Genomic DNA, 20,869 nt, shown 5'->3' with positions numbered 1-20,869 from the left:
CCCAGGGTGTGTGCTGACTTCTGCCTTGTCAGATGTTTTCAGTAGTGCAGGAAAGTCTACTCAGGGGAAGAAGTTGTAACAATAGAAAGCTGCCATACATTGCCATCCACTGGCAACCCCTAGGGAACCAGCTGCAGCCAAAAATTGTATGGTACTGGCTTCAGAGGGTTCACAATCAGGGCAGCTGGAGATGAGGCTGCTTGGAAAGCCTTGATTTAAAGTGAAGACATACAGCTGAAACACATGGCCTTAGTATTCAGTTCTGTCCTTGTTGGTAACCCACAGCACTTCTCTGCTCTGGGACTTGAAGACTGATTCCCAATCACTAAGGCCTTTGATTTGACTGTTGCAGTTTTGTTTAGGACTGTTGGAAGAGGTAAAAGAAAACAGAACCTCCTGGGCAATGTTGTTTACCCTGTACCAGCCTCCCTGCTCCTGCGCTCCTGTCTTTATGGAGCAGCCGTAAGGATCCCAGGAAACTTCACACACTGTTTAATATGAATGTGAGGCAGTGCAAAGAGGAAATCAAAAGGAAAGCTTCAAGGATCCATTAGAATTAGGCCTGGCTGAATTTGAATTTTATTTTTATGTAATTTTGATGGATATCAATGTTTATTTTCAAGTCTTTTTTTTCTATTTTTATCAATTTAAATTCTCAGTTTTACAGAATGACGGGGTTTCAGCATTTTTTTTTAAAAGTTTTATCAATATGTACAGGGCCAAGTTTGATCTTGGTCCAGTCCTTGTAGGGACAGGTGTCCATATTACCAAAAACATCCTTAGAGGTGGCACTAATTTTCCCTCTTTATGTCAGTCTCAGTAGAGAGAGCAAGGATTGAATGGGACACTGAAAATTAATTGCCCTATCATCTCAAGAAGGGATCCTTCCAGGGATGAGGAATGCTGGCAGGGCAGTAAAAGGAAGCATAGCCCTTCTCTGCTCTGTTTAGGTTTGTGTGTCACACATGTCACTGCAGTACCTGAGATCCTTCCAGTAGGGCATTAAGCAATGTGACTACACACCTGTCATGTTTGTTCTCTCCTCAGAGGGAGAAGCGTGTGCACTGGAATGTCTTGTTTTGGTAGGGTTTATTTTTATACATTACAGATAGACAGACAGACACACACACACACATAGAATAGATGTGTTTATGTTAAAGCAGGCAGGTGAAACAAATGTGCCTTGCACTTGGAAAGGAAGGTGCTGAGGTTTATGGTGGCCCTTGGTTTCTGGGGTAGTTCATTCTACTGTCTCAGGCTGGATCCTGAGAAGAACTTCTGTCTCCCACACAAACAAGCTTTGCCCTTATTATAGAGAGTTCATTGTGCCAGTCTCCAGGGCTATCAGGTTGGCACTTTTCATCAACCACTACATTAACTTTAAGTAAAAAAACCCCTAACTCAATTCTCCCCCCCCCCCCCCCCCCGGAGAATTAAAAACTCAGCCCTCCCAAACCCTGCTAAAGAGCTAATCCAACACTTGGACGTTCTCTCTATGGGTTAGCTTGCAGGGCCCACCCCTTTCTGCTGACGTCTTCCCTCTATCGCACATCAGACTTTTCCCCGTGGAGCTGGAGAACAAGCTTCAATGAAAACTGCCTGCTTGCGGCTGTAAAGGGATTGCAGGCACCACAGCCACTACTATTTCTGTTTTTCCCTGCCTGGCCAGGAACATAAAACCAGAAGCTCCATCAGCAGGTTGGAGAGGCTGCCTCATTGCCTAGCAAACCTGGAATAATTTATTTCTCTCTTCAGAGTCACTTCTTTTCCCTGCTGTTATTGAAACTCTTTTTCTTACTTCAAAGTGAATGAAACCAGACTAAACTCTGAAAGGGAATGAATGAAATACATACTGCTTGAGAAGAAGAATCGCATGATTCTTGCGTAACATCTGTGCAGCCTGAGACAATGGTTTTGTCTGTCCCAGTTATAGCTCTGGGTGCCACCTTGGGGACTGCAACTAGCATCCTTGCCCTCTGCGGTCTTACCTGTTTGTGCAAATGCAGGCAACCTAGGAAAGGACTCTCGGGAAAGGACCAAGACATGGACAGTGAAAATGCTAAGCCCAGTACGCTTCAGCCAGTCCAGCAGGTAAACTACCTTCTCTGATTTACTCTGCCACTTTTCTGTAAGTGTAGAAGGCAGGAATGCAAAGTCCATGCCAGACTGTGGTGGGTGATTTATCACATCCTATTTGTTTGCAGGATTCAGGATGTAGCAACATTTCAGTGGGGGAAGGGAGACTCAGGCGACCTGCAAAATGAACAAAGCAACAGTCAACTCAGCGGTCCTTTTACCAAAGAGAAAGCTCCTCGTGGCAAAAATACAGAAAAAGAAGATTTGAAATTCCACTCGAATTGTCAGGCTAGATCCCAAGGGAAATCATTTGGCTAGAACAGAAACCTGGACTCTACTAAGAAGCAGTCAGAACATAGTTGTGTGCAGAGTAGGAGCAGAATATCAATAGTGTCAGAATCTTTTATAATCTCTCTCTCTCTCTCTCTCTGCACACACAGACACTTATGGCTACAGCAGTATAGTGGAAAGGCTTCTGTGTACATAGCTGGTTTATTATGAAAACAATCCTCCTCCACATGTGAAACAGATGAAGTTTTAGGAAAGTTAAGACATGAGGTTAAAATAAGGTTTATAATATGAATCTAGTAACAACCTTAACTGTGGAGAGTCTACTTTCTCACCATGCCTACTGCTTTTTCTTTTTCTTTTCACTTACTATAACAGCTGTTTTGAAGTGCTGCAAATGCCAGATATCCCTGGTGATCTGACTTAATTGCTCAAAGGGTTCAATCAAAATAGGAGCATAGGGACTGGCAGACTGGAACAGGCTGATGGTCCATTTACTCCTGTGTCCTGTCAGTGGCCAGATGCATCAGCAGTAAATTGTAACACTTCCCTGATGCACCTAATTATGGAATACTCAATACTGAACCTTGAGGAGAATTATTTTTAAAAACTTTTTTCCCTTGGCTGATTATGACCTCAGGTCTGGAACATAAAGCCTGATGGTCACTGAAAGTTTTACCCTAGCTCGTGTTACTGTAGACACTTTTCTCATTTATATGGGTTGAATGATTTTTTTCTCATTCTTACTAAACCTTAAGTTGCCTTTATAATATGCTACATCAGCTAGTTCCAAAAGCTGATGATATATTGTATAACAAAGTCTTTATTCAGTTGCATTTAAATTACATGGACTGCTCTATTATTTTTGTTTCATTGAAAACTGCAGTAGGAATTCTAATTGGCTTTCTCTGGGCCATTCATTAGTGCATACTCAGTCCCTATATAATGGACTCTTTTTTTCTTTCCCAAGTAAATAGTCCCAGTCTCACCATATTTCTGCTGCAGTTGTTTTGAGACAAGATGGCCAAAGCCGATTATCTGCAGTGTTATAGCTATGTTGGTCCCAGGATATTAGAGACACAAGGTGGGTAAGGTAATATCTTTTATAGGACCAACTTCTATTGGTGAAAAAGACAAGCTTTCAAGCTACACAGAGCTCTTCTTCAGGTCACCTGAGCTCTGTGTAGCTCGAAAGCTTGTCTCTTTCACCAACGGAAGTCAATCCAATAAAATATATTACCTCACCCACCTTGTCTCTCAAAGCTGATAACATTTGTGGGGTACACATATCCATATTATTGATTCTTTTGGACTGCCACTGGGTATTGAGTAGATACCCTTACTGAACTTAGATCTTTTCCCCTAGACATTACGGCTATTTCTGAACCCTTCAGTGAGTAGGGTAGAGTGTGTTTTCCAATGGAGATTTGCCTGTATTTATTCTGAATTTTATCTGTTAATGTGTTGCCCAGTTTCCTAGGTCCTCCTCAGGTTTCTCATTAGCTTTGGCTAACCTAATAGATTATTATCTGCTGATTTTTCCAGTTTGCTCTTTGATACAATACTATGCAGCAAGGCTGAGATTTTCAAAGTATACAATTAAAAATGAATGGGAATTGGGTGCTCATGCCCCAAGGCTGCTTTGAAAAATTTCATTTCAAACCTTTATTGTGCATCACTTTCACCTGTTTTCCAGACTGTTAATATATTGAACGACACTATCCACAGAGCACTCCATTATCCACTTTTTCACACAAAGACCATTTCTTTTCTAATGCTACTTTTTATTGTTTTAGCTCTAAACCAATTTTTAATTCTTCATATGACTTCACCCTTTGAGTAACCAACTTTCTTGAATAACATCTTGAGAAAGACTTTAAGAAAAGCCTTTGGAAAGTGTTAATACATTTCTGCAGCTTCTCCCTTCGGGTCCCATCCTGCAAATTGCTAAGCGTTCAGATCTACCACTGAAGTGCATTTTGGTCTACCACTGAAATCAAACTGTGCTCAGGGTCCCCAGAACCTCATAGGTTCAGGCTCTCATAATATTTACTAATTTAGCAAAGCTTGCAATATTTTAATATAGTATGTGACCAATATCTTGTTAAATTATTCACCCAGCTTTTAGTACAACATTATTACCCTAGAGCACTAGGAGGAGACTAATGTTTTCATCATCAGTTAGGTATTATAGTTAGTATCTAATTATTATTTTTTTTTGCAAGAATTCCAGAAAGATGAACAGAGCATTCTGTCACTGAAGGTGCAAAATGTCCCTAGTACCCATATTCCATATGTTTGCTAGTTCTTTCCAAATTAAAAGGAACCTATTGCCAGGAACATGCACTCCCTAAAATGTCTCCAATTTAAAAGTACTCCATTTTCATTGTAAAGATTAATTTCAAATCTAGTTTTATGTCTGTGAAGTGCTGTACATCATCTGTGTCTGTTATTATGAACAATCCTTCTTTTTTTTCATCCACGAACAAAAAGCAACTTTAATACACTGTATGTCCTACCTAGCCAGTGCTCGAAACGCTTTATTATTGAGGCTTGTCAGTATCAGGGGATTCTGAGGAAGAGAGAGGAAGCTAGACTATATTGGATCCACGGTTATGTTGTTTTCTTTAACATTGACTTAACATTGTTTGAAATGGGAATACATCAGCATGAACTAGTTACCTCCCATGGTGTACCACATAGGGCAGTTAGAGCACCACATGTTAGAGCACTCTACAAATCATACCTCTCGAGTGCACTTTGCCAGAGCTGGGTAGACAAGCTCTATGTCTGCTGTATAGAAAAGCCCCAGAGTTCTGAAAAGCACCTATAAACAGAATTGGGTCTTGTGCAAACAAAGATATATCTACAGAACAAGTAAAATGAGGTGGCTTTTATATTGTCACTTTGAAAAAACCTCAGAGCATGGGAGACAGTAACAATCACAAGCTTGCATTGCTTGTGAGTCAGATACAAGATAAGCCAGGGAAATAATCTAGGCCAGCGTTTTAATAATGTCAAGGAGGAACACAGAAGGGTCAAGAGCAGCGTCCTATCTAATTTGGTCTTATTTCACATAGAATGGATTACGCTCTCTTGCTCTTCACTTTATTTAAGACTGCTGCTGTAGTTTGATTTGTAAAAGGGACTTTCCGCAGGCAATGCTCAGTAAGAGTATAAGCTGCCAGCACTTGCGAAGCAGAGCTGGCAGCATGAACAATAAACAGAGGCAGATGCAGTTGGAGGAGGGGGTGAATTGGTCCCCACTGGTTTGCATATGTCTCTCATCTCTAATTCTGAAGAGCAGACATGAACGTATTATGTAAACCCAGTGAAGCTGTTAGTTGTTGTGTGCTGATGGATTTCCTGACTAAGTGTTGGGCTTTTAGCAAGCAGGGGAAGCGATAGTAATAACCATACTTCATATTTGTATAGCATCTTTCATCTCAAAAGTTCCTCAGCTGCTTCATGTAGTATAGACATACACCACTGAAATGCAGCCACCTCTGGTCTGGAGGGCAGCAGGCAGGTGGATAGCTATTGCAGAGCACTCTTTGTATAAGAGTGAAGGAAGAGGCGATGTTGGTCACAAGCTCCATGGCATAGGATATTTAATGTCTATGTAAAGCAACACAGGGCCATTTTTTCCCCAAGATATTGCCCAGAGGGTCCTGCCAACTGCACAGAACACACTTGATTTACTTTAGAAAGAAGAAAGTCTGACCTGACCATGCTGGGATTTGAACCTGTTATTTCAAGTTTAAGTATTTCAGAACTGATGTTTAAATCTCTAAGAGTGAAATCCCACTCCCTCCTTTTTGCCAGAAAGAGGCTTACTCATTGTGTAAGTCCCACTTACAGCCAGGGCTGGCCCTCATCAGAGGGGTGAATTTCTCTCTAAGAGTATAGACCAGAGGTCATAAACTAGAGTGGAGAGAGCATTGATAGTGGACTATAGTGAACAATCCGGTACTGGCTACCTGGGGAGATGGAGGCAATGACCTAATAGGACTCTTCCATTGCTAATGGCTATGTCACTATGATTCTGTGGGCATCACATGCAGAGTGTGGTTAAAAACCAAACTACATTATTCTTTTTGCACTATTGAGCTGCTCCTTGAGGAATGTGAATATGCCCTAAGGACATGAGGTCTAGGAGTAAAAAGCTCTAACGCAAGAGACTGCTTCGCCCATGGCACCATCCACATTCATTATTAATATGAATCAAAGTAACTAATGGAAAAACATTAATTACAATTAAGAATATTGTCTTGCTCTCGCTCTCTCACTCTAAACGTAAAATGAAATAGCTTGGCAGTTAATGGGACAAGAGATCCTTCCATGACAGCATGCTCACAATAAAACAGTCTTTTCCACTTCTCCAGCACCCTTCACACAAGATCTTCTAAATGCTTTAGAAGCACGAAAGCAAACTGATTAGAGTTGGGGTAGCTCCTACTCAGTCTCTGTTTTTTCCATGGACAAATCCAAATATATGTTCACACAGAGTGATTTAAATTACACATAGCTGGGATTAATGTTTAGAGTGTAGGTGGGGGTGGAATTAAATGTCCCATTGACTGAATTTTCACCGGCCTCTCCTTCTCAATGAAGGGTTCCTATGTTGGGTGAGCTATAGCAACAATCCCACAGCTCTGAGTTCATTGCTATGCTTTTCGCACTATCCTTCTGTACTCTGTGTTGATTCTTGTGAATCAGCATGGGACTGAAATCATAAAACGAACTCTGATCTATCAGACCAAAATGTCGGTCCATCTAATCAAGGAACTTTTACCTTAATTTGTTGATGCTGTCATCTTGTTTGTTCCCTGGAAAGTGCTCAGACACTATGGTGCTGGGTGAGCTATAAACCAGAATCAGTAGCCAATTGCCTGATGATTCCAAGGGAAATGAAAAAAAAACATCATACAGCGGACAGTATTGCTAATATTTTCCCATGAAGCTTTGAGAGAAAGGCAGGGCCTGTTGATCTAAAACTGAGATGGACCTGACCCCACTCCAAACTTTGCAACTGGTCCCTCTCTGTGTAATCAGCTAAACAAAATCTGAACAGTTCTGAAACCTAGGCCTGAACTTTGTGACTCAGGCCTATCTCGAGTTCAAAATCCTTACTGCCAAACTGTTGTTATTTATATTACAATAGCACCTGGAGATCTCAGTCAAGATCACAGCCCCATTGTACTAGACATGACAAATGCATAGTAAGAACCATTACCTGACCTAAAGAGCTTTCAGTCTAAATAGATAAGATGGACAACATGTGGGAGAGGAAACAGAAGCTCAAAGAGGTAATGTTATTTGCCCAAGATTACACAGTCAGTTAGTGACAGAGATTAGAATAAAATCTAGGCTTTCTGACTCTTAGTCCAGTGCACCATCCATTAGACCACACTGCCTCTCACTATGGACTCTGTGTATTTTCAAAGCTACTGCAATTTACTTATTGACAGTCCACTGGATCACCGTTCCCCAGGTTTGCCCCCAGACCTCCTCTTAAGCCTGTTACCCTTTAAGCAGTTTCATGGAAATTTTCTTTTTAGTAAACATTACATATATTTCCTTTGCTGCTTGTATGAAGTTATTTTGCTACTCGCTTTCCTGGCTCAATTTAGCTGCAACTCCATTAACTTAGTTTCACAACAGCCAGCAATTTGATTGTAAAATTCCTACTGAAGTTGAGATAAAGCCACTCAGAGGCCTCTGAGCTTCAAACTAAGCATCAGAACATAGTCAGCAGATGATAACTCCAACCACAGGAAATATTTAGATGAGAGAGGGTAAATAAATGTTCAGAAGCAGAGAACAGACGTTTAGGTAGTTGGCTGTAGATGGGACAAGAAAGAAGTTTTTCCATCGCTGTCCTGAACACAGAGATAATAAGATTCAATAGTTGCAGAGCATGTTGGTGAAAGAACAGTTTTAGACTCTTAGGTCTGGCCTGTTAGGGTGCAATAAGCCTTCCCACTTCTAGGGGCAGTCACAATCCCAGTCCTTGTGTTTCCTGAGTCCAGTGACAGAAAAAGTAACACAGCACTGCCAATGGCACTGGACATCCCAAAACATGTGGGGAGGTGTGACTGTCAGGCTGTGGCTGGCAAACGTGGGAAATGTTTACTACACTTTCCCAAGGAGGTAGTGTGGGCACTCCTCCAAGCACCAAAACTAGTCTGCCTGGTTGATGACTGGCTTTCTTTGGATCATACAGTCACAGCACAGACCCAGCTCCATTCATAACATCTGAGCTTAGTAAGGAATTGGCATAGACATATAAAGTAGGGGTGTATTGCTACTGTGAAGGGGGAGGGGAAAATCAACAAATGGGAAAGTTTCCCTTTTCTATTGCAAACAAATGTGTTGATGGGTGAGTCTGAAGAGGACACAAACTGAGAAGATGCAGTGAGTTCAATTAGCCAAATAACAATGGCATTAGGAATGACTGGCTGGATCATTTTTTCCCTTGGTCTGGGTTCAGCTGGTCTTGGGCAAGCTGGTAGCATTAGTCTAGTCTATACAGAATAATGAACAGGATCTTTATTTCAGTTCAGCATTAAGAAGACTACTGAACCCATCCAGCCTCGGACCCTCCTGATGTTTCCCAACGTCTATGGCCCAAAGCCAGTCATGACTGCCCCAGAAATTGTTAATTATGTGGATTATGCCTTGAAGTCAACTGAAGAGCCAACTAGAGGAAAAGATGAAGTTCAGGATCAGAACAGAATGAAGATACAAGTCAATGAGGAGTTATTTGTTCTCCCTCAAAATGGTAGGAGCATTTCCAAGTCCAGTGGAACCATTTCCTCTTCAGACTGGTGATCCACTGCTTCAGTGCCCAGCTGTCTGATAAGCAACATAGGACTTGTACACAGGATTAAAATGCAGTTATAATCAGAATGGTAGATGTAAAAATGACCATTTGGGGCGCCATAGTTCTTCTCTCTCAATGATCCCAGCACAAATGTGCTCAGCTGGCAAACCACCTGAGGCTTGCTCTGTCCACCATCATTTTAAATGTGGTTGGTTAAGATAAAGTAGAGATGGAGTCCATCAACGGGTTCCATTAGTGAAGCAGGGGCACACATCAGTGCCCTGAATAGTTTTAAGTCTAGAGTCCTCTGACCTTAGAGAGTCTAATTCTAACTGTTTGCATCTGGCAGCATTTCATGCTTGTGATGGTTCTGTGCCCATATTGATTTTACCTCCTGAGCTGCCTTTTTAATAGCACAATTGATCCTGGTGGCTATAACATTAATACAGTCTTCCTGGGGATTTTCCAGTGGGCACAATGAACTCCATGCATGGTTTATATAAAGATTTATTTTTAACTTGAAAAATCACTTGGCTGTACTTGACAGTTTCTCTGTCTCTTTCTGGGCAGAGGGCCACTCTCCCAACCCCTCCACACTGGGAAAGAAGGGGAGGTGAGCATTTAAGCATCAGCCTACAGCGTCAGAAGGAAGGCAATAGGACTGGGCTGCTAAAGCAAGACGGCTGCACATAGGTTGGCACCAGAGCTTGAGGTGTGTGTATCAGTGCACTATCTTCTGTGCACTACCAGCTCCACAAGTGCTCTGGCTTCCTGCTGTGCTTAATTCCATAGGTCAAGTGTTATTAAAATAAAACAAGAACTGTTTGCTTTCTCCTCTGTATACCATGTCACACTGATTTTGACTCTGATTGGCATTTGCTTGGGGAATAAGTCCCAGCCTCCTACCATTGCTGCCTTCCAGCACCTGATCCAAACTGATACTGCATGCACCAGTATCTGACAATAAAATACCGTGGCTTCCTTTTTAGTGCTGCCTGTTGCTTTACTTGAGGTAATTAACATAATATATACTCCAATCCAAACAGCCTCACAACCTTCCAGCCTCACCACTTTCAACCTAGCCAGGCTCTGTGGGAATTAAGGTAACAGTGGTCATCAGTGTGGAAAAGAGGATCCCCTAAAAAGGATTGAATTCATTCCAATAGCTTTAGTAAAATTTGTTAGCGTTGTAAGTGGGATCAGACTCAGCTGTGAAGTCCTTACCCCAAAAATCTTACAGTTTAATTCAGGGAATATGTGAAAAAGAAATCCAAGAGCAAGCACCTGTGTCGTTACCATGGGTTGGTAATGGAGTGAGAGGTATGGCTAAAGCCCAGGTAGCACACAGAAAGTGAAGCTTGTCCACATCTGGAAGGAGGTGGAAAGTGAGAGGGGGAGGGCAGTACTACAGAACAGTCAGTGAAGCCAGGTGGTGAATTTGGCTTGATGAGGAATGAAGCCTTGCTAACTGGGTTACTTCAGTCCCAGGTGCAGTACAGGATGTGTGTGTCACTGAGCACCTGAACCCTGAGAAAGCAGCCAGCTGTAACCAGGTCCCTGAACTCCACTATTCCCTTGGATATGATGGACAGAAAGCTGAGCTGTGTGTGGCCTTTCTTGAAGGTAAGTGGCTCCCCATTCTGTCTATTTTATATAAACAAGCCTTTATTTGAGAGATACAAGATACTTTCTGACTCAAAGTATTTCACCTCCTACATAATAATCAACATGTCCCCACAGAACTGAGGGACACTTTATTGGCTATGAGGCTTTCAAACTAGAATTGCCAAGAGATTTCACTGCTTGAAAAGAATGCACCATGGTTTAGCAACAGCTTGTGTGTTCAAAGGCAGTATGAGGGAATCAGGAGTTTGTCCTATTCCACCCATGTTCGAGGTGCGCAGGTAAGGATCCTTCTGTCTTACTGTTGTTTTAAGGAGATGCTCCCAATGAGGTGACAGGCTCAATACCCCCAAATTCCTCCCACCCCTCTAGTCAAACATTTTTTTGTTTAGCCCTTCTGTCTGGTCCTGTAAAGCAAATCCAGATGAAGGACAAACCAGTTCATGGATTTATGATTCACGTAAGTGACAGGAAAATCTATAGAGCTTCACACAGCTCGACTAGCAAAAGGAAGGTCTAACGCTACATATAACAACCCTCTTACTCAAGCCAAATTGGAGGAAGAGATGTTTAAATCACATTCCTCTTATATACCCTGTGGATAAGGTAACTCCCGCCAGCTGAGCCTAGCCATATGACCAGGCTCTCTGGCAATCTCACTAAGGACAGGCAGTTGGGGGAGCTGCACTACTACTCAGAGATAGAACCCTGTTAACCCTCTGCTTGCTAGTCACAGTCCTCCTGGGGTGTGTAAAGCAGAGCTGAGTGAGTAATTCACAGATAGTATGAGTCCCCCCAAAAACCAGCCCAGCTATCACCTTCCTAAGCAAGGACTGAAGGGGTGTTAAATTGCAGCCATCATGCTGGGCAAGCTGCCAGCAACAAGCCCACAGCCTTGAGTTTCTTTCTGAGGTTGTCATGCATGTTCAGTGAGCTCTCATAGGCATGTTGTGCTCTCCCTGTCAGCTCAGTAGGAGCTCTACTCTCTTAAGGAGACAGAGGAGTCTCTTGGGTGTCAAGGACTTGACTGCTCTCAGCTGCTGAGCCAGTGGGTAGCAGGGCATCTTTCCACGGACAGTCATGCACACTGACTTTTGCAGTCACAAAGAGGACTTGTTGCTACATTACCCTGCTGAGGAGTAGAGACGTTGCTGCAGCCCTTGGCCTGGAGGGCTGATAGATTCATTTGTCACTGTTCATGGAATGTGAAATGATATTTTATGTACGTTTTTCATTTGAGAACTTTCAGCCTCAAGATGAAATAAAGAACAGGAAAATCTGGGGCTGAATATCAGGAGGAAAATCCTAACACTGAGAACAATTAGACTGTGGAATGGTCTCCCAAAGAAGCCGTTTCAAAAAGACTGGACAAAACACTTGGGAATGAACTTTAGAGACATACCGCACTGGTCCCTAGGGGATGGACTAGACGTGCTAAGCAGCCTTGTACACCTCTAGCTTCTGTGACTGACCAAGAGCCTTTAATGCATTTTATATGAGGCTCTCTTTCTGATCCAGTGTGAAGATAAATTAAAATCCTCTCTCCCCCTCCCCTCCCCCCACCCCAAATATCTCGTGTGTCTTCTCAGGCTACTGGTTCGGTGCCCTTGAGCGATGCACATTTTCTTGAGTGGGATGCAAAATCTCCCAGACAATAACAATATCCTTGTGCTTTTGCTGAAGGACAAGGACAATAAGATTCTTGGACATGCTGAAGGAAAAATAAATAACATTGGGCCCTGGACTTTGGTCTCTCCAGTGCTAGTTAGAAGGAACAGCAGGTTTTAGCAACATCTTGGATGTCTGTTCAGCTCATGTTATTTTATGACTATAGTGAGACAGGCAAAGGCCCCACAGCCTTCTGCCCTTGCATACCTAGCCCTGTAGTAGGATGTTTCTTTTAATACAAGCTTCCCTCTCCTTGTCCTCCAGCTATGCATGGAAGCATGATAGGGGACCAGGATGCTGGCTGTGACTGCTACATCCTGGGCACCTTGGTGAGCAAGTCTGGCACCACAGGGGCCCAGACAGTGCTGAAGAAGAAAGTGCACCACATCATCTGGGAGGAAGCTCTGCTGTTCCCGTTAGCTGAGGAGGAGGTGCTAGAAGGGATGCTGACTCTCACCTTGAGGAACTGCGACAGGTTCTCTAGGCACAGCATTGTTGGGGAAATTAAACTGAGCCTGGCTAATGTGGGGGAACCCTTCAGAATGGCCCAGTGGGAGAAACTGAAGACCCCTGAGAAGGTATCACATCAATACTTATCAGTAGCTCAGGCAATATAACGAGAGTTAGTTTCCAAAGTTAGAGACGCTTATTTCAATATGACTGTATTTCAATGGGCATGTAATAACCAGGTCTGCATTTACACTGGGCCAGATTCTGAGTTGTGATGAGCCTCCACAACTCCAATGACTTCAAAAGATCAGCAGCACAACTCAATATCTGACCATTTCAGCAAGTAATCAAAGTGCTCCAACTCAGCTCCTAACCTTATAGGTCCCAGCACCTACACATCCCTTCTTTCTCCTTGTGTTACATGATAATCAATCACTGAACTACAGTAAAAACAACGAGGAGTCCTTCTGGCACCGTAGAGACTAACACATTTATTTGGGCATAAGCTTTCATGGGCTATAACCCACTTCATCAGATGCATGGAGTAGAAAATACAGTAAGCAGGTATAAATATACAGCACATGAAAAGATGGGAGTTGCCTTACCAAGTGGGGGTCAGTGCTAATGAGGCCAATTCAATTAGGATGGATGTGACCCATTCCCAACAGTTGACTAGAAGGTGTGAGTATCAGAGGGAAAATTATGTTTTGTAGTGACCCAGCCACTCCCAGTCTTTATTCAGGCCTAATTTGATGGTGTCAAGTTTGCAAATTAAATCCAGTTTTGCAGTTTCTCATAGAAGTCTGTTTTTGAAGTTTTTTTTTGTTGAAGAATGGTGACTTTTAAGTCTGTTATTGAGTATCCAGGGAGATTGAAGTGCTCTCCTACTGGTTTTTGAATGTTACAATTCCTGATGTCTGATTTGTGTCCATTTATTCTTTTGTGTAGACATTGTCTGATTTGGCCAATGTACATGGCTGAGGGGCATTCCTAGCACATAATGGCATATATCACATTGGTAGATGTGCAGGTGAATGAGACTTGATGGTGTGGCTGACGTGGTTGGGTCCTATGATAGTGTCCCTTGAATAGATATGCGGACAGAGTTGGCAACGGGGTTTGTTGCAGGGCTTGTTAGTTAGTGTTTTTGTGGGTTAGTGTTTTTGTTGTGTGGTGTGTAGTTGCTGGTGAGTATTTGCTTCAGGTTGGGGGGCTGTCTGTAAGCGAGGATTGGCCTGTCTCCCAAGGTCTGTGAGAGTGAGGGATCGTCTTTCAGGATAAGTTGTAGATCCTTGATGATGCGCTGGAGAGGTTTTAGTTGACGGCTGTAGGTGATGGCTAGTGGTGTTCTGTTACTTTCTTCGTTGGGCCTGTTCTATAGTATGTGACTTCTGGGTAAAGAAAGTAACAGAACACCACTAGCCATCACCGACTGCTCCCAACTAAAACCTCAGGATGGAGATGCATTGCAGAGCTGTGGGGAAGGTGCGGCAAGCAGTGGAATACAGAGAATGCTGCAAATTAGGATTGAAATGCATCAGTGAAGCTGCATGTTGGAAACAACATCTGCCTCCACCTTGCATTAATCTAGGCAGTGCTATTATTTCTTGGGTTTTTGTGAGTACCACATGAATTTTGAGCACTTGTGAGTTTTTAGATTCACTAGGATCAAATAGAGACAGGACTGAGATAGTACCCAGGTAGTCAGAACCAGTGTTCTGGACAGAGCAAACAACACAGCAAGGGACAAGCATTCCTGACTGTGTTGCTGAACCCTGAAATAAGTAATCTGGCGTTAAGAGAAAAGGAGTACTTGTGGCACCTGGCCTTGTAATTCCTGAGGACTACACAGTGATTTTACTTGAATCATAGAACTTGGAATCTGCATCACCAGTTTCCCACAATGCTAATTTACCTGGACAGTACTCACATACTACAGTGATGAGCACTATAGAAAACCCTGAGATAGACAGATGGATGGTAGGAATAGATGGATGCCATGGATCAGTTTAGCAGATGGTGTTTTTGGCCTTGGCTACAGAGGAAAGTTTCACCAATTACACTGGTATAAACCCCCACCCTCCCTCCCCCACCCCACACACAATGTGGACACACTTGTTCCAGTTTAAGAATGACTTTTTTCGGTTTAACTTTACCCCTCCCCCAGGGACATGAGACCCCACCCTCACCGCCAAGCCACACTTCTCCTGGAATAAAAGTGTTTACACAGGGGATTAGATCAGTATAACTGTATTGGTCTAAATTCAAAGGCTATACTGAAAAAACTTTTCCGTGGAGACAAGGCCAAAATCTGCTCCATAGCTGTTATACAAAAGGTGCCAAGAAGCTCTCTGTATATAGGATTAGGAGACACCAATACATCTTCAAGATGACAGGGCCCTAGACGTATTGTCCCCTCTGCCATGGTCGATCTTTACAGCCACTCACTTGATAAGGCAAGACTGATTCCTTTTCTAACCCGTGAGGAGTAGGTTAACATTAACAGTGCCCCAGTTTGTGCTGAAAGATATGCAGTGAAAGCTCTATTTGCATCATCAGGGACCTCAGTGAACCAATCATTACACAGCCAGCTTAAATACAAGTCATGAATCATTAATTGAGAGCCAGGACAGGAGGGAATGAGGGAGCAAGAGAGGGAGGATCAGAGAGCAATAGGAGCTATTTTTGTCAGCGTACATCCAGGAACAATGTTGCTGGGATTTGTTTAAAGTTTGATATTTCCTTGAAAAGCTATGAGCTGCAAAAATGTCAAACCCACTCTCTCTGGAATGCTCCTACACAGATATAAGAACGGAGAGGGGAGCTCACAACTGGCTGGGTGATGTCGTTGCTCTTCGGAAATGTGTGGAGTGCTGCTGCTGGCTCAGAGCAATGTTCACCACATTACGAAAGCTGCAGGTGTTAGGCTGGTACCACTAATCGTGTCCTCCTCTCTTCCCACTGGTTTAATACTCTATGCTTCCATAGCACCTTCCATCTCAAGATCTCAAAGTGCTTCACGAACATTATTAACTGATTAAATCTCATGGTGCGGGTAATTAGAGTCCGGCAAATAAGTGATTTTTTTAGTTCACTGTCAGTTTTGAAAAACTGAATAAAAAAAATTGGTTCTACCTGAACTAAATCCCAAAATTCAGAAAAATTTTGATGAATCAAAAAAGTCAACCAAAATTTCATTTCCAGTTGAACAAAACATTTCATTCAACCTGACACAAACTGTTTCATTTAATTTCCAGGTAGTTTATAACATACAAAGCAAAGAAATGAAGAACTAGATTCACAAAACTGCCGGGGGGGGGGGTGTCACAGGAGCAGGGTTTTTAAATTGGGTCTCCCACATTTTAGGAGAGTGTCCTAATTGCAGTGGTGTAGGGTATTTTGGGATAGGGCTTTCTCAATCTCTTCTGTCAAAATTGTTCTATTTTGTATAAAATACTTGGATGGCCAAATAGTCAGTCCCCAATGCTGCAGAGCAAGTCATTGGCTATGTCTTTACTGGAGGAAAAATGTGTGTGTACCTGTGTGTTTACATTGAGATAGATAGCTCTCTTGATGTGAAATCCTAGTGAAGACAAGTCAGAGCAGTTTTTTCCTAGATTTAGCTAGTGCAGGTACCTCAACTAGTTACGCTAAGGTGAGAGACACCTGTGCCTTATCGCCAGTGGGATTTTACATTGAGAGAGGTATCTTCATGTGTAAATACATAATATTTTCAGTGAAGACATAGCCATCATCAAGAATCTGATTAGAATCCATGGCTACTGCCTCTCTTTAGATTCATTTAGATTTAGGACACTTTTTTCAAAAGGTGTATGGGTACAAGATATTCAGTGCTGCCTGCACATGTTAACTGAGTTCATGGAAAAAGGTTTACATTGGCTCTTCTGAGGACTTTGCTTAATCTGAGTTTGGAGTTTCTCTGGAAATGACTTCTTGGCTGGTTTGTGTATGAGTCATTCCAATCAGATAGTTATGACAGCAACATTTTCTAGAGAGTAAATCTGTTGTTAATGAATGTCTGTTCACATCCACCGCAGCCAGCAAGCAGAAAACTTAATCTGAAATATTTATAGCCTACTTAGAACTGAGAGAGGAAGGGACAAAAAAGTCCTGGATAAGGGAACTCTCTCCTAAAGATTCTAGTCTTTGTTGGGAAGTCCAAAGGGAATTCACTCAATTGAACAGTGGCTTTCAAGGACCTTTCTGGACCATTAACCGCACATTAAAATGAGGTTTCTGTCACAAGCTGGTACTACTTGAGTGAATAATTACTACCCCTTTGCTTTCCCCTTTCATATCTCTGTGCACACACACATTCTCTCTCTTTCACTCCTCTGACTCCCCACCACTAAATGATGTCATTTTCAAAGGAAAGATCAGTTGTCAGCATGATTATTTTCTTCTTGTTCTGCCTACAGGTATACATGGAGGGCGGGAGAGGGAGGGAAAGAGAGAGGAAGGCCAGAAGGCTAAGAAGCCAATCACTAATGGCAGAAAATAAATACAGAGAAGAATGGTGGCCTTGTAAAGTGAAAGTTGGATCATTCAGAGCATCTACCTTAAAGAAACCAGAGCTTGGGGAAAATAGAGGGAATCGCTCACAGATTTGGGAGTAGACATGCCAAGAAAGCAAAACAAATGGCACAAGTACTGATTTTATACACACACACACACACATATTTATAGATCAAGGTTCTTTCCCCACTCTGAACTCCAGGGTACAGATGTGGGGACCTGCATGAAAACCTCCTAAACTTACTTTTACCAGTTTAGGTTAAAATTTCCCCAAGGTACAAACTATTTTACCCTTTGCCCTTGGACTTCCACTGCCACCACCAAACATTTATCTGGGTTTATTTTTATTAGGAAAGTGTCGTTTAGAAACATCTTTCCCCCCAAAATCCTCCCAACCCTTGCACCCCACTTCCTGGGGAAGGTTTGGTAAAATCCTCACCAATTTGCATAGGTGACCACAGACCCAAACCCTTGGATCTTAAGAACAATGAAAAAGCATTCAGTTTTCTTACAAGAAGACTTTTAATAGAAGTAAAAAAGAATCACCTCTGTAAAAATCAGGATGGTAAATACCTTACAGGGTAATTAGATTCAAAACATAGAGAATCCCTCTAGGCAAAATCTTAAGTTACAAAAAAAACACACAGACAGGAATATTCATTCTATTCAGCTCAGCTTAATTTTCTCAGCCATTTAAAGAAATCATAATCTAATGCATATCTAGCTAGATTACTTATTAAATTCTAAGACTCCATTCCTGTTCTGTCCCCGGCAAAAGCATCACACAAACAGACCCAGACCCCTTGTTTTTCTCCCTCCTCCCAGCTTTTGAAAGTATCTTGTCTCCTCATTGGTCATTTTGGTCAGGTGCCAGCGAGGTTATCTTTAGCTTCTTAACCCTTTACAGGTGAAAGGATTTTTCCTCTGGCCAGGAGGGATTTTAAAGGTGATTACCCTTCCCTTTATATTTATGACAATATATATATTTTAAAATACCCTTCCAAGCTTAAGTGACTAGCTCTGGTTCATTCTGTGTATGAGTGTAAGTTAGTGTTGTGGTACCCATGGGCATTTTCTTCTCTTTCTCTGGGGATAGCACATCTGGATTATTTAAAGCCAGGACTTAAGTTTAGATGGAATTTTCTCACATAAAGGGTAGCTGATATAAGGAACAAATGGCCAAAGGAAATAATCAAAGCAAGAAACATGAATCAGCTGGAGAGGCAGCTGCAAGATAATCTGTCAGAAAAGGATAAAGGCTAAGGGATGCAGCTACATTTCTCTGTTTACATCTTTCTGGTACTGCCCAGCATACAATATCTGTTACATCCTGACTCTCCATTCTCTCAAGTAAATGTCCCACTGAATGACATAGTAAACAGTTATTTTCCAGCAGCAATGAAAGGGTTAACCCACACAGTCAGGTGAATCAGTGAGGAGAGCACTACTGTGAACTTCCTTTCAGATGAGTTCTGTCCAAGAGCCTACTCTCTGCTTCATTCCATCAGACCTCAACTAGTCTAACCGGGGATCCTTGTGTAATAGGGCTAGGATCCAGAGACAACGTGACTTGCTGCATTTGAGAGTTTCTCATTGATCTTTGGCCCCACATTGCTCAATGGTATGGACAAGAGTGGATTTTGAACTTGCCTTTCTTTCATGCTTTTCTTCTTGACTTCTAGGAGCCGGATGCAGGCTATGGGGAGATACTCCTCTCCATCAGCTATCTGCCAGCAGCAAACCGCTTGCTTGTGGTGCTCATAAAAGCCAAGAATCTCCATTTCAAACAGCTTAAAGATCTCTTGGGAAAAGGTGAGTGAGGAACAGCAACAGGGGAATTGGGCAAATTTCTATAGGACACAATGGAATGAGGGTGACCTGATTTATGGTGAGTCAATACAGTCACAATGTAATCTAATGCCCCTCATCCCCATATCTAGAAATCCTGCACATAAATTAAGGTAGTCATATCCTAGTTACACAGCACATAGTTATATATTCATCTGCCTACTCATTGTAACTGTATCATTCTACGACCATTAATGGTCCAATTACAGATAGAAACCAATGGTGGCAAAGACTGCATTTTGTGGTGTGGTTTCAGGACAGGCAAGGAGAGGGTGGAGCAGAGGGGGTTCAGCAAGAGCCAGAAGCCCTGCTACTATATTGCTAAAGAACTGCACAACAGTTTCAGACCACTTCGCCACACTCTCCTGTGAAAGGGGGAGTTCTGCTTGGCATAATGATCCTTTCTTGCCCTTGAACCATCTGAAGGCCTTCAAGGAGTAGGGTAAGGAAAGGGAGCCAGTTATAGTCTTCCAAGACTTCCCTCCAACCTGCAACCCTGAGGCTACGTTAACTTGCACTGCTTCATCCTCTGCACTGCAGAACTTCCCATCACATCCCCTTATGGGAAGAGTGGGAGAGTCTTTGGAAGCATGCACCTGCAAGACCTGTATAGCCAGATGATAGAAGGGAGGCAAAAGTCATCACCGTGAATCCTTCTTGCCTCCTGTGATCTCATGGGATCTATAGGTTGAGGAAGGAATCCATAGGATTCTCCCAACATGGGACAAGCCATATCCACTCTGGCAAAAGAATTCATATTAGAATTCAGCAGTTTCCTCTTCCCTTTGCAGGTTCTTTCCATGCAGGGAAATGGGACCCATTGCTTTTGTGGATGGAATACTGGATGGAAACACCAAACTTTGGAGGTGTTCAGAATCCAATCCCAGATCTGTGTCCCAAACTCCATGTTGGGCCTTCAGCTCTATCCCAGGGTACACAAAAGCCTTGGATTCCAACTTCCCTGAACTCCAAAGGAGTGCTCTAGATCCAGATGCTGATCTCAGTCTGAAGAGGTTGTAGTGTCTGATATTCTATAACATCTGCCTGTGCAGCTGGGGCTTAATAAAATGGGGTTAAAAAGCAAAAATAACTAAAATAATTTTGAGAGAGAAAACAATTAGAAGTTGCTCATGTGCTTTTCCTTTGGTCCATAGACATTAGTTCAGATTCTCTTTTAATGGCTCTCTGCCTGTCCTGTGCTCATCATTGTGGTGTCTTTCTTTCCTTCATTTCCCATGCAGATGTATCTGTCAAGGTGATCCTGAAGCACCAGTCTCTGAAACTGAAGAAGCAGACAAAGCATGCAAAACACAAGATCAACCCAGTCTGGAATGAGATGATCATGTTTGAAGTGCCCCAAGAGCTGCTACACACCTCCAGTGTGGTGCTGGAAATGCTAAGCCAAGACGGCCTCGGGCAGAGCCAATCACTGGGCAAGTGCAGCCTGGGTCTGCATGCCACAGGCACAGAGAGGAACCACTGGGAGGAGATGCTGAGGAACCCCAGGAGGCAGATAGCCATGTGGCACCAACTTCATATGTAGCCAGGCAATCT

At 42.7% G+C, this 20,869-nt stretch overlaps 1 protein-coding gene across 2 annotated transcripts; it reads left to right on the top strand.

The window, feature by feature from the left end:
• The first annotated feature begins 1,861 nt into the window (after positions 1-1,861).
• Positions 1,862-20,858, top strand: SYT13 (synaptotagmin 13). 2 transcript variants are annotated; one of them, XM_077820199.1, is made up of 6 exons: positions 1,862-2,091; positions 8,926-9,148; positions 10,679-10,813; positions 12,746-13,059; positions 19,150-19,279; positions 20,557-20,858. In XM_077820199.1, the coding sequence occupies exons 1-6, from the start codon at positions 1,909-1,911 to the stop codon at positions 20,856-20,858; spliced, it is 1,287 nt and encodes a 428-aa protein (XP_077676325.1). In that variant the 5' UTR covers positions 1,862-1,908. The 2 variants fall into 2 exon arrangements, with proteins under 2 accessions (XP_077676325.1, XP_077676323.1); XM_077820197.1 differs by having other exon boundaries at positions 10,673-10,813.
• Positions 20,859-20,869: the final 11 nt, after the last annotated feature.

The sequence above is a fragment of the Eretmochelys imbricata genome, chromosome 6, assembly GCF_965152235.1.
Source record: "Eretmochelys imbricata isolate rEreImb1 chromosome 6, rEreImb1.hap1, whole genome shotgun sequence".
NCBI lineage: Eukaryota > Metazoa > Chordata > Testudines > Cheloniidae > Eretmochelys > Eretmochelys imbricata.
This window is presented reverse-complemented; position numbering and strand designations above follow the sequence as displayed.

What these genes read in the sequence shown, in the direction of transcription:
- SYT13 (XM_077820197.1), top strand. Translation starts at nt 1,909, where the DNA reads ATGGTTTTGTCTGTCCCAGTTATAGCTCTGGGTGCCACCTTGGGGACT. An exon ending in ATTTGTTCTCCCTCAAAATG is followed by an intron (nt 9,149 to 10,672) that starts GTAGGAGCATTT and finishes GGGTTACTTCAG; the next exon opens with TCCCAGGTGCAGTACAGGAT. An exon ending in AACTGAAGACCCCTGAGAAG is followed by an intron (nt 13,060 to 19,149) that starts GTATCACATCAA and finishes CTTGACTTCTAG; the next exon opens with GAGCCGGATGCAGGCTATGG.